Below are 15,665 nucleotides of genomic sequence, written 5' to 3' on the forward strand. Positions count from 1 at the left end.
AATGAAATTCTTTTATTTTCATTCCAGTTTCTTTTTCCAAAGAAACACTACGAGTGCCTGACAAGCTGCGAGTTCCTCAAGTCCATCCAATCAGCAAAGCAGGGGGATTGTCCTGCTCCGGAGAAGGCGAATGGATTTGCTGCTGCCTGCGTTGAAAGTTGTGAGGCCGACAATGAGTGCTCTGGTCCGAAGAAATGCTGTTCCAATGGCTGCGGTCACACTTGTCAAGTACCACGCAACCTGTTTAGAGGCAAGCTCCTGTTCTTGAAAAAGGCTTATGCTGCACACCAAATGTTTTTCTTTTCCCACTGTGTGATGTAAATATTCATGGTGGCACAGCTTTAAAGTGTCAATTAGCAGTCAAATTTAAATTTGGACATACAGTATGGTAACAGCCCCTTTCGGCCCACAAGCCCATGCCGCTGAATTACACTGATTTGACCTACAACACAGGTATATTTTTGAAGGTTGAGAGGAAAGTGAAACACCCGGAAGAAACCTACATAGACATAGGAAAAATGCACAAACTGCTTATTGACAGCACCCGATTCGAATGCCGGTGGCTGCCACTGTAACAGCGTTGCGCTAATCTCTATGCTAGATGTGCCACTAACCGTGCCAAATCAAAGATTCAATTATTTTTGCCACATTATCCAGCAACTTGCTCCAGATTTTGTCACTGATCTACACAATTTACAATAGCCAGTTGACCTAACAACCTGCACATCTTTGGCATGTAGGAGGAAACTGGAGCCCACAAGGAAAACCCACACAGTCACAGGGAGGAGCTACAGGGACAGCACCTGATGATAGGATTGAACCTGGGTCACTGGTGGTGTGAAAGCAGCAGCTTTCCAGCCTGTGGCCCAATTCTTTCCTGCAAAATATAGTGTCAGCAACTTGCATTTGTATAGCACAAATAATATCCCAAGGTGTTTCATGGTGACGTTAACAAAATTTTATATTGACGTAACTAACAAAAATACCTATCTTATTATTCAAGTCACTATTGAATCTGCTGAATGGTCTGCTCTCCCAGATCTTTGTCTCCTTGTTCCTTCACTCGTTCCTTCCTTTCTCTGTGTATTTTTCCATTATGAATGTTTCCTACCAGACAGGATCCACTTTTTTACCAAGCTTTTGAATGCTGATTATCTGGAATGGCCTGAGATGATTGCTTCCTTCTGTGAGGAACTACATGTTATTGACTCTTCTCAACACCTTTCCACTGACACAGCAGCAATACCTGCTCTGTGGAATTACAGACCACAAACCTCTTATCTGTTGTTGCAAACTATATGGCAAGTTTATCAACCTACCAGACAGCATAGATTGAAGGTAATTGGTGGAAGCATTAGAGGTGAGATAAGGTATTCTTTTTCACCCGAGCATAGTGAGTGTCTCAAATTACACTTGCATCCATCACGTTGCCATCACACTTAAAGACTGCTTGGATGGATACTTAAAAAAAACCATAACCTGTAGGGCATAGTCCAGGTGCTGAAAGATGGGATCAGGCTGGAGGGTTCCTACAAGCAGCATTGATATGATGGACTGAGTTCCCTATGATTCTAGAATGTCATTAGCCAAATAATAGTGTATTTAAGGATGTTATAAGTATTGCAGGATGTTCACTAGATGTTAATCTTGAACTCCATTTTAATTTCCTATGTTGGATATATATAAATTAATAGCACAGAAACTAAGATCTTGGGTAAAAGTCTACATGGATTCTGCTGTGCAGGGCTGAGGAAATAGTGAATTACTGGAGATGCTCTATCTCTCAGGAGACATTATACATCTTCTGCACTTTCAGGTTGTACTGAAAGATCCCATTATACTATTTTATGTAAGGGCAGAGAACTCTGGAGAATATTTAATTGGCAATAATTACAATTAAAATCGATTATTTGGTTAATAACTCCTTGTTATTAGAGGGAACTTTTTGCTACACAAAGTGGCTGCGGCTCTTCCAACATAGGAACATAGGAAGTAGGAACAGGAGTAGGCCAAAAATGGCCCATCGAGCCTGCTCCGCCATTCAATACGATCATGGCTGATCTAATTTATGACCTAACTCCACCTACCTGCCTTCCCCCCATATCCCCTAATTCCTCTATCATGTAAAAATTTATCTAACCGAATTTTAAATACGTTTAATGAAGTAGCCTCAACCACTTCCCTGGTTAGAGAATTCCAAACATTCACTACTCTCTGGGAAAAACTATTTTTCCTCATCTCTGTCCTAAATCTACTCCCCCGAATCTTGAGACTGTGTCCTCTCATTTTAGTTTCCCTGGCCAGCTCCAAAAACCTTCCTACATCTATCCTATCCATACCCTTCATAATCCTATATAGGTGTATAGATGTATCTCGTCGTGTCTGTATTTCAAAAGTGGGGTTTTGAAACAAACATGGCAGAGGCCTTATAGAAACAAAACTTTTTTGTCAGTGCTTATATAACAGAAGATTAGTTTTGTAAGCTTGCAGAAAGGTGAAGAAGGCAACAACTCTGTAGCCTGATTCTCTAATCTGATGCTATCTACCTGGAACATGAAATCTCAGATTTAGACCTAGGGTACAACTATGCATTTAAACATATGAAGTCGTTGGTCATTTTGACACCAAATCCACTTTGCTGTCAGTGCACGTTTATGTAAAACAAAAAAGAGGCTTGGAAATGAAAATGAAAGTTAGGAATTTAATAAAATATTAGGGAAAAAAGCAAAATGACCCCATCTATAAGGACATTTAAAATATGACAAGGTAAATTAGTGGAAGGAACTGTCAAGATGGAACAATATTCCTTATTATCACAAAATCATTTAAAAAATATAATCTTCAAATTTTATGTACAAAATGCAATAAATATCTGGGTGTTCCCTAATAGCTTGTTTGTGTTTAGCAAGTGAATACCTGTACCACGTGATCAGAAATGATACTTCTGTCTAAGTTATTCAAGAGAACTGTAGGATTGGGACTTGGAGCCAATCATTACAAACTCTTCCTAGAAGTTCATTGACATGGACAAAGAGGTGGCACTTCCTAATACTGGAAAGATAAAAATATTAATTGTTTATAACCATTCCTACATTACACTTTCTAAAATTATATATTTTTAATAATATTTGGAAGAACTAATTTTAGGAAATAATTAAGGTGATTTCAAGGGCATTTTGTGCGATTGAGACCTGCAAAAAATGATGGATTGGAATAACTGTTTACATTTCATGGCTGAATTGAACATGATCATTTATCAATCTTCAACAGTTATTGGCGCTTCTTGCAAATGTAAATCATTTAAATGAGCTGAAATGTTTTTGGGAACTGTTCCATGTTGATATAATTAACTCTGAATGAGAAATTCCTTTCACATTTATCATAAGAAAATGGGAGAATGTGGAAAAATATACAATGTTTGCAGCTTGATTCTGAGACTCCTGCAGTATTATCTTCTCATTATGACTAATTTTTGTCACAGACATCAATCACTTTTGGTGAAACCAGAGTTGTAGCGTGTCTAATTACTTCTGTTCCTTATCCAGCAGACCAGATCTTCTTTCCTCAAGACTTAACCATTGCAATGAATAAAAATGTAATCAGTCAAAAATTGACAGAAGCAAAGAAGGGGAAAGAAGTGACTGAAGCTTGATCACAGGGATCTGGTTAATGTTATCCCTCAACTATTGGTAAAACTCATCCTTCCTTCATTGATTCTTGTGGGACTGTGCTGATAGGCTGGCACATTTTCCTACCAAATAAAAGTGACTGCACTTCTTAAAGTACTTGGGGCACCCACAAGTCAAGAAAGCCACAGGAAAGAAGTCTTGAGTCTCAGATAAGCTTGGAGAGGGCATCTGATTGGGAAGATACCAGAGAAAGTTCTACATTGGCTTGTAGGGCAGTTGGAAGCAGGATATGGTGAAAGCAGCTAAATGGCTGGTCTTAAAAGTCCACAACTTTAATATTACACAAGTAATATAGTGGACTATTGCCTTACAGTAAGCTGACAAAGTACCATATTTTTGCACTATTAATTCATATTCAATGATGCTAACTTTCAAATGGATTCAATGTCACCAAAAAGGTGAATTAAGCAGCCACATTGAATACACCGTACACCGTCAGCTTATAATGGGTGATCTGTTCATATTGAATTGAATATGGCCTTATCTTTATACATATCCCTGGGTTCCAGACTCTTTATCTCCAGGATGAACCTAGAGAAAATCCAACCTGTCAAATCCTCTCTAAACCTCCATGCTCAAGGAGATCACATCTCACTTATCTATTTTTGAAACTTCTTAAGCCATGTGGAGGTTATTTTATTGAGCTATCTTTGCGGATTACATTTATTCCAATTGTCATTGAATTTGATTATATTGAATGCGGATTACAAGAAATGTTCGTACCCTGTGTGAACTTGGAGACAACCTTTATAACCAGATAAATGACATTAGTATAGTATATAAAAGCAGAAAACACAAGGGGATACTCAGGAAGTGAGGTAGCATTTGTGGAGGTAGAACCAGAGTCGTCTAAGTGGTAGGGTCAAAGTCCTTCTGAACATCCCAGGCAATCAATGACTTCATTACATCTGGAATTCTTACCACTTAAAGGTGTCCCTAAATGACTTCCAGCCTTCTAGTTCATCATCGATTTCCACAACATTATTATTCAACTGAAATGTTAACTTTATTTTTTTCACAGTTGCTGTCTGACTTGCTTTCAACGTTGTCAGTTTTAATATCAGGTTTCCAGCATCTTTCCTTTCTGGGATTTGTGCTACATTAAGATGTTAGGAGTAGTTATAAGAAGATATGAGCAAACATTGTTTCCTTCTTGATCAAAATATTGAATCTGTTGTTGAAGTTAACAAACTTAAGTAAACTTAGATGGAGCCACAAGATTTGACACTTAAGTTTCTCCCATTACTTTTCCACATCTTGCTCCACCTTCTTCTCCAGCAGTCCCTTGGGTTTGAAGGTGACTCGTTTCCATTCCAGTTCTATAGGTTCTGAGTTGGTTGGTGGCTGGGTTTAAGGTTCCCAGTCTCTGCCGTAAATTGGACCAGGCAGTGTTTGATGGGGTGTGCAGGTGAGTGCTTTGATAGGAACACCTGCCATTTTTCTTCTTTTTAATTAAAAAAAACATTAAAGATATAGCTCATGAGCTCGTGCTGCTCAAATACCCCGATTAACCTACAACGCTCGTATGGTTTGATGGGTGGGAGCATCCAGAGGAAACCCATGCAGACACAGAAACATGTATAAACTCCTTACAGACAGTGTAAGGAGTAATGGTGTTAGTGTTGCACTAATTGCTATACTAACCACTGTCTTTATGTGCCTTCAATTAATGGTCTTGAAGTATTCAGAGTTATTTTGAATGCTCCTTATCCATTTTGAGAGATCAGGAACCCTTGTGAATTCCTGGGAATGTTGAACTTTTTCATGACTGCTTTAAGAACCTTCTTGTATTAATTCATTTATCCATCTGGTAATCTCTTGGTGTGACAGAGATCTGAGTAAGATGCTTATTTCAAGAATGTGACGTCAACCTAATTTTAGGATCCAGTATTGGTGATGTTAACTTGGAAGAGGCCCCTGATACTGGTTTTCTTATGATACAACATGGAGACAGCATGGCAGAATACCCTTCCAGCCTATTAAACTCGTAGCCACCCAATTAACCTACCATCCCCATACCTTTTGGAGGGTGGGAGGAAATAGGAACACCTGTAGAAAACTCACACAGGTCGCGTAGAGAACATACAAACTCCTTGTAGACAATGGCCGATTCGAACCCAAGTCACTGGTGTTGTGTTAGCATTGAATTAAATGTTATGTAACCGTTCCTCCCACGATGTGGCAACAGTACCAATTCCTTTGAGGCATGGAAACACCAGCTTATTCTCCTAAAGAAAATGATCATGTATAACAGCATGGCTCAAAATGAAATGCAAGATATTTGTCATTTAACCTACTGCCATTTATAATTCCCTTGTTACTTTAACAAATCTTAGCAACCTCCTGATTCTAATTGCTAAGATATAAATATCTCTTCCTCACATTACTAAGATTTCACTGACAATACCTCTTATCCACTGGCGGAAAGAGAACGTGCAACAAATTGTGCCACTGTAAAAACTTGTTAGCTTCAGATGGTATACTTCTTGAATATTTACAATCAGGAAGTTCTGGGCTATTTTTGAGATCAGTTAGTATTGATGGAGCGAGTTAATGATTCATGTTTCACTTTTCTCTCTTAAGAGAAGGTGAAAATATCTGGCATGTCTGTTTTCATTTCAGATTTACAGCCTCTGGAAAAGTGTTTTACTTTATATTTGTCAGGACTCCTTTTACAACATTAGAATCTAATGTCAGCCTTTATTTTGTGCTCCCAATGGGGTTTTTCAGAATTTTAACCAACAGCAGGGAGTCTCCGCTTCAGAAAATCTTATATGAAATATGGGCAGAAGTGGCACATGGTTTTCCCTACAGCCAGCAGAGACGAACAGTCAGCTCCAAAGAAATTAACCACGATACAATATAACTCAGCAGTGAACGGAATCCAAATTTATTTTTTCTTGAACAAGACTGTAGCATCCGCTGCTTTCTAGAAGCGTAAGTTTTGACTTTTAAAGATGAAGGGTCTTGACCCAAAAGCGTCAACTCTCCATTTCTCTCAGAGGATTTCCTCCAGCAACTTGGTTTTTGTAAAAAAAATACTGGTAGTTAAATACCAACAATGGAAAAGAAAAATCTGATGAAAAACTTCCAATAAAAATGTGCTGCTCTTTCACACGTAAAGTAGTTTAATTGCAATTAAACTTTTTATTTGAAGCTACAATTCACGTTAACAGGAAGGCTAACACAATAAAGATCAACTCAAGGCAGTTGAGTTGCTTGAAATACAGTTTATAATAGGAAATGAACCAAAGTCTATCAGACAGAAAAAGAAATGATCTGTCGAGCTAGAATATCAGCTGTTTTTGAGGATTTGTGCGGCTTGTATGCATTAATAACTGGAACTTAACCGTTGGTAAAGCACAGGATTCTGTTAACACCATGGTTAAGTGAAAAAACACACAAATGCTGGAGAAACTCAGCAGGTCAAACTGTGCCTTTATGTAGCAAAGGTGAAGATACATCACCAACGTTTCGCCCTTCATCAAAGTGGTCGCATACGAGCTTCAGTCCTTTATCTTGATGAAGGGCTCAAGCCCAAAACGTTGGTGATGTATCTTCACCTTTGCTACATAAAGGCACTGTTTGCCTACTGAATTTCTCCAGCATTTGTGTATTTTTTTGGCACTTAAACTATTTATTTGTTTGATGCTTAATATGAAGAATTGTAGCATGTTGTGAGTGAGCGCAGCGAAGGGACTGAGACAACAGGCTGTGAGCATGAGTATCACAACTGCTTTATTTTGAATTCTCTGCTGCAGCCTTTAAGCCTGTCCTCAGTCTTGCTCCTAACATCCCGGCGCATGCGTCCCAATGACGCAAGCACGACCTTCCAGTCTGGACCAGAAGAGATGGTCCAGCGATGCCATCCTTGCTGCGGCTGCTCCACCAACCGGCCAGCTCGCCGTTGCAAACGTGTGTCGCTGCAGAGGGTGAATTAGCATATCCCGAAAGGTTCTTCCAGCAGACTACAAATCGCACCATCAAGAATGGTTTCATTTTCCTGCTGAGAATGCATCATTATAATGCATGGAGGGAAATTATTCTGTGTATTAGTGGTAATGTTTTGCTCATGTAAATACCTCTAATAATTGTACATGTATGTATTCGTGTGCACTAATTTGAAATATTTGGATTACCAAAATATTAAATATTGTTGCTGACCATTCCAAATTGAACCAGATGAACTCAATTCAATTAGGTTAGTGTATTTCTCTGTTTGTTGATGAGGCTCCTGAAGTACAAATTGAAGGCAAACCTGCAAATGCTCTTCTGCTTGGCTGGTAAAGTAATGTCATGTCATCATGTCATATTCATGTCATTATCAATGGCAAAAGAAAATCAAGGAACTCCAGGTCCTGGAAACCTGATGAAAACAGAAATATTGGAAGCACTCAGCAAGCAGATCAAGTAGCACTAGTGGAAACAGGTTAGTACTTCAGGTTAAAGACCATTCATCTTGACAGCAAGATGGTAAGGCAAGGGATGTGCAGCTTAGGAGATTTATTAAGGGTATTGAACTATTTTAAATTGCCCGGCATTATCAATGGAACAACATCATGCATTGATGTATTTATTCCAAAAGGAAGAGGGAGATGAGTAGTAAATGATAGCTGGAAAAGTCTGAAGAAACCCAACAGCATCTAGAGTGGTAGAATAATAGATCTGTAGAGTTAGACAGCATGGAAATAAGCCACTGAATCAACCATCCTTTCACATTAATCCTATACCAGTCTACATTCCCATCAACTTCACATTTCACCATTAGGGGAAATTCACAGTGACCAATTATGTAGACCTCTGGGATATAGGAAGAAAACAGGTAACCCGGGGAAGCTACTGCAGTGAAAGAGGGACCATATAATGCTATTGTGCAGAGTTTTCTCCTCCAGTAATAGATGAAACTTAACATAGATGAGCTCAAATATGTGAATAAAATCAAGAGGCAGCAGAAAAAGTATGGATGAACTCTGTATCTCTTGCAACCCTATCTGCTGCTGTAAAGCAATATCAACACTGTGATATGAGTAGAATGTTTGCAAATATATTAATGCCACCTAACAACCAGCAGGGATAGGAGAGCATGATTGTTCAATTAACCTGCCTCCTTGTGCTGATTCACGGCAATCATTTTGTGAATTCATCTGGCTAGCCCTACATCATTAATGAATTCAACTGATGAAAACAGAACTGCCAGTCATCCAAAACTTTCTTTCTATAGTCCTCTATCTTGTTCCAATCCTTAAAAGGCTTCCTTAGTACCAATCTCTAAATGTGCTGCTAGCAGATTCTTGGGTGAATGCATGTTTGCTATGTTAAAAGAATGCAATGAAAACATTTGCTGCCATGTAGGTTTCTTGCAGATATTTTTCAACTGATCACTCAATATGGCTTTTACTGTCTATTCTAAATGAATGGCCTGTTTTAAGGTACTATTGTGCATTCCTACAGGTGCCTCTCATAAAGATGTGCATTCCTGCAGGAATTTGTTTATATAATTAAATATTGAGTAGATCATATGACCTTAACACATGGGCAGAACTAGGCCATGTGCCTGATGTAGTTTTGCTCTTGAGGAGAATTTTATGGAGTTGATAGCATTTTGATTTTTCTTGTTTCATATTAGAATTTTAGCAGAATCCATTTATCCATCGACGATTGCTCTCTATGTGTACGTCAATATTTTCTGTATGCAATTTCTAACGGCTCTGATGATGTTGAATGCTCATGCAGGTGTTCCTCTAAAACCGAGAAAGGAGTTACGCTTTACTGAGCTACAGACTGGGAATCTGGAGATCAAATGGTCATCGAAATTCAACATCTCAGTTGAACCTGTTATTTATGTGATGCAGCGGAGGTGGAACTATGGCATTCATCCCAGTGAGGACGATGCTTCTAACTGGCAAACCATTGCACAGGTCAGCAATATAAGAAGTTATTTATCCCTCGAATAACTGCTTTATATATTTAGCTGGTCCATCAGTTACATCCCAATGGAGAAGCAAGGTCCAGGTGTGTCTGAAGGCAACTTCCCAAATGCAGCAAATTTCTGCATCTATTGTTGAGGCAAAATGTTCCACGTGGTGGAAATCTGAAATTTAAAAAAAAGAAAATGCTGGAAATTTTCACTCGATCAGCAGAGAGTGGAGCAGAGGTTCATGTTTCAGGTTTCTGACGAGTCATTGCCCTGAGGAGAGTGAAACACAGAAGTCTGCAGACACTGTGATTGTTGTAAAAACACAGTAATGCTGCAGGAACTCAGCCAGTGTCACAGGGTCTGTAGGAGGTAAAGATATATTTCTGGGCCTGAGCCTGAAACATTGGTTAGATATCTTTACTTCCTATGGAAGCTGTGAGACCAGCTGAGTTCCTGCAGCATTTCGGTCCATCTTTACAAAGGACCTGTAACATTTACTCTTTTACTAAATGGTGCCTAAGCTTGTTGAATATTTCCAGCATTTTCTGTTTTTATTCTAGGCCTCAATTCTGAGGTTAGGCTCACTTTTTCTTAGTGTCTTCAGATGAACCCTATTCTATTTTTTATTGATTTTGAACACTTTGATTAAGTCACCCTTCTAAATTAAATTGATCATCCCTCTATACTCGAGGAATGCAGCCCCAGTTATGCAATTTAAGCTCATAATGCAACCCTTTGGAATTCCAGTGAATCTGTTTTGGATCTCTTTCATGGCCTATTGCTTGTGCAAGAACAACATTGAATGGAACCATTCTGATATGAGTTAACAAAGGTAATGTACCAGAGAATGATCCAGTCAGAATTAATCAATTCTGATTTCCAACTCCTTTGAGAGAAAACCCTTCCAATAGTCCCTCAGGTTGTGCTCTTCTGCTTTAATTGTTGAGCTGGAAAATCTTCAGTGATGTCGGGAATTTTTACATGAGGCAAGGCTGAGAAACTGCAGCTTGCCAAACTTTGCCTGACTATTTCTGGCTGTGTTAAACTGAAAGAAATTAAGAAACAGTTTTGTGTGAGAATTGCCTCTTCTTTGACTTCCAACGATTGATAGGGTCTGTTAATATAGGGTGCCAATGAGCACCTTTTATCATTTAAATTTTAATTTAAGTGTACAGCATGGCAACAGGCCGTTTCAGCCCACAAGCCTATGCCATCCATTTACACCCAAATGACATGCAATCCCTGGTATGTTTTGAAAGGTGGGAAGAAACCAGAGCCCCTGGGGAAAACACAAGCAGACACGGGGACAACATACAAACTTCTTACAGACTGTATGGGATTCAAACTCTGGACCTGATCGCTGGTGCTATAAAGGCATTGCGCTAACCGCTACGCCAACCGTGCCTCCCTTGATTGGGATTTCATTGCATTTGGTCTTTCACAGCTTTCCATTATAACAGAATACCTAGACCTGACAATATAATTCCCACTTAGTAATGTTGATATTTTTTAAGTGTTAATGTTATTTCATTCACATTTGGAATATGGTCCCAAAATGTTATTTGAATTGCAGGCACACATATGTGTATCTGCCCTGATTATTTCTCTTACAGTCATTCTATGCCCAGTGATCCATGAACCTCCATCTAGTACCTACTCTTTATGGAGCCGGAGAGTTAGTGTATATACCACAGAAACAGCTCCTTCAGCCCAATCCATCCATGTCGATCTAATTTGCCTTCCTGAGCTAGGCCCATATGTCTGCATTTTCCCCCTATCCTCTGTCCATCGAACAAATTTTACCAACTTTTTTTCTCCAACCACCGATTCTCTTCCTGATAACTCATCTGAGGCAACCTCAGTGTCACATCCGACCCTGAGATAAGTGTAAGACCTTGTATCCATGTCATTGCTGAAGTCAGTAGTTTCCCCTCTGCCAGTATCTGTAGTCTTCAACAGTGGAACCTCAATTTATTCCCAATTCTCCTGGCTGGCCTCCACATTTTGTCATCCACATATCTGAGGGCATTCAAAAACTTTGCTGCCCGTGTTCGAGTTCAAAACAAGTTTAACTCTACCTTCATCCCTTTGCTTATTAGCATCTGAATTGAAAAACTTTCAGTTCTCTCCACTTCCGTACCCTATATGCATCCCTACAACCCTCCCAATATTTGCATTCCTCCAGTTCCACTATTAATCACCCTCAGTTCCAGTTGTTCCACCACAGGGCCTTCTGCTATATAGGCCATTCAGCCAGAATTCCTTTTAAGATGGTAATTGTCTCCTTATTTCTCAGTCTTCTTTGCTCCTTAAAATGTATAACTTTGTCCAGTGAAGTAAATACAGTAAAACCCCTGGTATCCGGCACTTATGGGGTTTGATAGATGCCGGTTAAATGTAATTTCCGGTTGCTTGAGACTTACTCTTAAGTGCCTAATTAATACACCTTAAGAATAAACAGTTTAAAAGACAAAAGAAAAAAAACCCACTGTATTTACACTGAACAAATTCACTCGCATTTCACTCTATTTTTAGTCACATTCTTTGAAAACATTTAACCGTCGCTACATCTGCAAGTTCCTCCCTCTTCACAGAGCTGCTCAAAAGACGAACAATAACATAATAGATAATTAACCCCTCCCTCTCACAAATTTACAAATAAAGCCTTTGATCAGGGTGACTCTTACTAAACAGGGAGAAGGAGACACTTTAAGAGAGTCACCCCATCAACCAGCTCTTCATCCTGGGCGACGTCACTGCTGTTTCGCACAACTTTATAATAACAGCTGCTATGAGCAAAGCACGAACAAGGCACCCCACTGGCTGAATATTTGCTCCCATCTTCACCAAAGATTTATGAGTTACCTCAGAGAACATTTACTTTTACAATTTTAAACTTAAGTATTTTTTAACCAATTATTTTAATTTTTAAAATTTATTTTCCTCAATTCAAGCTGTTTCTTGAAACTGTCAGTGGCTTGAATTCTGCATACCAGGGATTTTGCTGTATTAATAATGAATGTTCATGTCATAGACTCATACAACACTGACACAGGTCCCTCTGCCCATCCATTATATCCTTTTACACTCATCACATTAGCACATTGGCTCCATGGTCTTTTACTGGTGCCTGCCACATTGACCACCGCCAGTGGGCTGAAATCGCCTCAAACCATGCATCTTGGAACCTCACAGTTCGGCGGGCAGCAAACCTCCTTTGAAGAAGACCGCAGAGCCCACCTCACTGAAAAAAGACAAAGGAGGAAAAACCCAACACCCAACCCCAACCAACCAATTTTCCCTTGCAATCGCTGCAACCGTGTCTGCCTGTCCCGCATCGGACTTGTCATTTGTACGAGCCTGCAGCTGACACGGACATTACCCCTCCATAAATCTTCGTCCGCGAAGCCAAGCCAAAGAAAGAAAGAAAGAAAGAAGAAGATTCAAATACTTGCCCAGATGCTTCTTAAATGTTGCACGAGTGTCTACCTCCACCTCCCCTTGAAGCAATGTTCTTCACCCTCTGTGTAAGCTTCCTACCTCTCAACATAAGCTACATTTTCTTCTTTTAAACAACCCCATGATGGTTAAAGATTTTTACTATTTCCCCACTCCATCCTATTGATCATTTTATGCACCTTCATCAGATCATCTCTGCCCTAGGAAAACAAAACCAGTCCTTGTAGTTTCTACTTATGACTGAAATCCACCAATCCAAGCAGCATTCTTGTTGAGACTGTTTAGCTCCGCGATAGCACTATCATTCATCTTACCGTCTTGAAATCAAGTGGAGAAAGAGGTCATCAAGTTTCTTGCCTCAGTTTACGCTGCATAGAGTCAGCATATTGAGAGAGTGTAAGATTGGGTTTAGGTTCACTGACAAATAGACTCCTGCTCCTCAGTACTTGGCTGCACAATTGATATGATAGGTTTCAGGGAAGTTAACAGTTGCCGGATTGCATTGAAGTGCCAATTATGTCCATGGAGAAAGTAAGGGGAATAAAAATATATGTCAAGTGCAGAAAGTCTGTAATTTACTGGACACAATGCTTGTAACAAAGTTATGCCATTTGGACAGATTGATTCGATTTTATTTTGGCTGGAAAACATTTGATTCTGATTGATACTTTGGGGATCATAAAACTGTTGCTCTCAAAAATAATTTCTGTGTTACCAGACCACAGAGGAGCGAGTCCAACTGGCTGACATTCGTCCCAGTAGGTGGTATCAGTTCCGAGTGGCTGCCATTAATGTTCATGGTACACGGGGATTCACGGCTCCCAGCAAACATTTCCGCTCCTCAAAAGGTTTGTATTATTTCTTACCTTCCCCACCAGCCCAGAGCTTGGCTAAAGATAAAAGCAGCCTTCATCTAGTTGTTGAAACGAAGTCTCAAAGCAGGTGGAATTCCCAGAATTAGCCAAGTACCTGAAATAACTGTGGTTTCTGTGGTACATATAGTTTATAGTCTAGCCAGAAAGGGGCATTCTTTTCAACTGTGCTCATAATCTTCAGTAATTCTACTATATACAATGAAAACCATGTGGTTCCGTTATGGTCTTTGTGAATCGCACTGTTAATCATTAACCTTTAGAGAATGAGTGAGTCCAGAAAAAATTGAGATTCCTTGTCTACTATTTTAAAAAGATTTCAGTTCATAAATGTTTGAAGCTGAAATAATAATATAAAAATAATGAAGTAGATGAATTTCAATCTATTTCAAAGATTAGTGTAATTAAGAATTTGTGACACTTGCTCAGTCTGCTTTTGAGAGCAGGTAATATTGGCTTGCATCAATATCCTTTATATTATAAATGATCTTTGCTCAGAATAAAGGATCACTTTAAATTCAATGCACCTAGCATTGCAATGAAATAAAACTTGAGTTATGATTTTTGACAGATTTGCAACACATCAAAGAACTTGGTCTGCTTAGAAAATCTGTAAAGTTTTATTTCATAATAGATGCACTGAATTCATTTTCACTGACTTGCGGGGCTCATGAATCAATATATGGAACCCAATGTTAACCCACAAGCTTAAGAACAAAGAAATATGTGCAAGAGTTGACTATTTTGCCCCTTAAACCTGCTCTGCTATTCAACATCATTTTCTTGGCCTATCCTCAAGCTATCTTCTAATATCCAAAAATATATCAAAGTTTTGATAAAATCAACAACCAACCCTCCACAGTCCTCTGGAATATAAAATTCCAAGCATTTACCAGGCTTTGAGAACAGAAATTACAGCTCCTTATTTGGAGACAGCACGCTCTTTCCAAGTTCCTAGGTCAGGAGAAACATCTCCATCTCAATCCTGTTGAACTGGGCATGAATTTGGTGTATTTCAATGAGCTCCCATTTTCCTAAACTCTACATGATAGAGAACTATTCAAATCAATCTCTCGCAGGATCCAATCTGTTTGACCATCTATAAAAAATATATCTACTGTTGGGAAAGGAGACCAAAATTTGAACACCTTCATTCATGTGTTTTCTCACCAAATAATTATGGTTTTAAAAAATTAATCATGCAATACTTTGGTCTTCAAATGACATTGCAGTAAAAGCCATTGAACCACTTGGCATGAGAGCTGCATGCTATCTTGTGGTGGTTTGTGCACATTCGTAGCTCTTCGAACATCTGCATTTCCCAATCACTAGCAATTTAATAAATACTCAGCATTTATGCTTCTGTGAAAAAGAATTTATGCAGCGAAGTGACGTCAAGGAGGCAGGGCAGCTCTTAATCCAGTCCTCATTTTGATAAATATTCAGGACTAATAAAGGCCAAAGCTGAACTTTAAGAATGAAATATTGTTACTTCAGGAGAATGCTCACATCATTCTTTTTAAATTTGAATTTCAGAAAACTCCCATTAATTAGGGGAATATTTCCTCTGAGCTTTACATATAACAAAATTGTAATTTTATAGAGAGGCATATATGATCACACAAACTGCAAAGCCAAACTTCACAACATCCTCCCACCTCCCCCATACCCTGTCCAGCTGCAAATTCCATCAATACTGTCGATCCATTCATAATATTAGGTTTCTTC

At 39.0% G+C, this 15,665-nt stretch overlaps 1 protein-coding gene across 1 annotated transcript in view; it reads left to right on the plus strand.

Moving 5' to 3' along the window:
- LOC138739523 (anosmin-1) overlaps positions 1-15,665 on the plus strand; it is a 221,031-nt gene that overhangs the window by 138,449 nt on the left and 66,917 nt on the right. Inside the window, exons 4-6 of the mRNA XM_069891769.1 lie at positions 28-250; positions 9,423-9,607; positions 13,784-13,913. Of these exons, the coding sequence (XP_069747870.1) occupies positions 28-250; positions 9,423-9,607; positions 13,784-13,913 (538 nt within the window). The remainder of the gene's footprint in view (positions 1-27; positions 251-9,422; positions 9,608-13,783; positions 13,914-15,665) is intronic.

Source organism: Narcine bancroftii, chromosome 7, assembly GCF_036971445.1.
Source record: "Narcine bancroftii isolate sNarBan1 chromosome 7, sNarBan1.hap1, whole genome shotgun sequence".
NCBI classification, from domain to species: Eukaryota; Metazoa; Chordata; class Chondrichthyes; order Torpediniformes; family Narcinidae; genus Narcine; species Narcine bancroftii.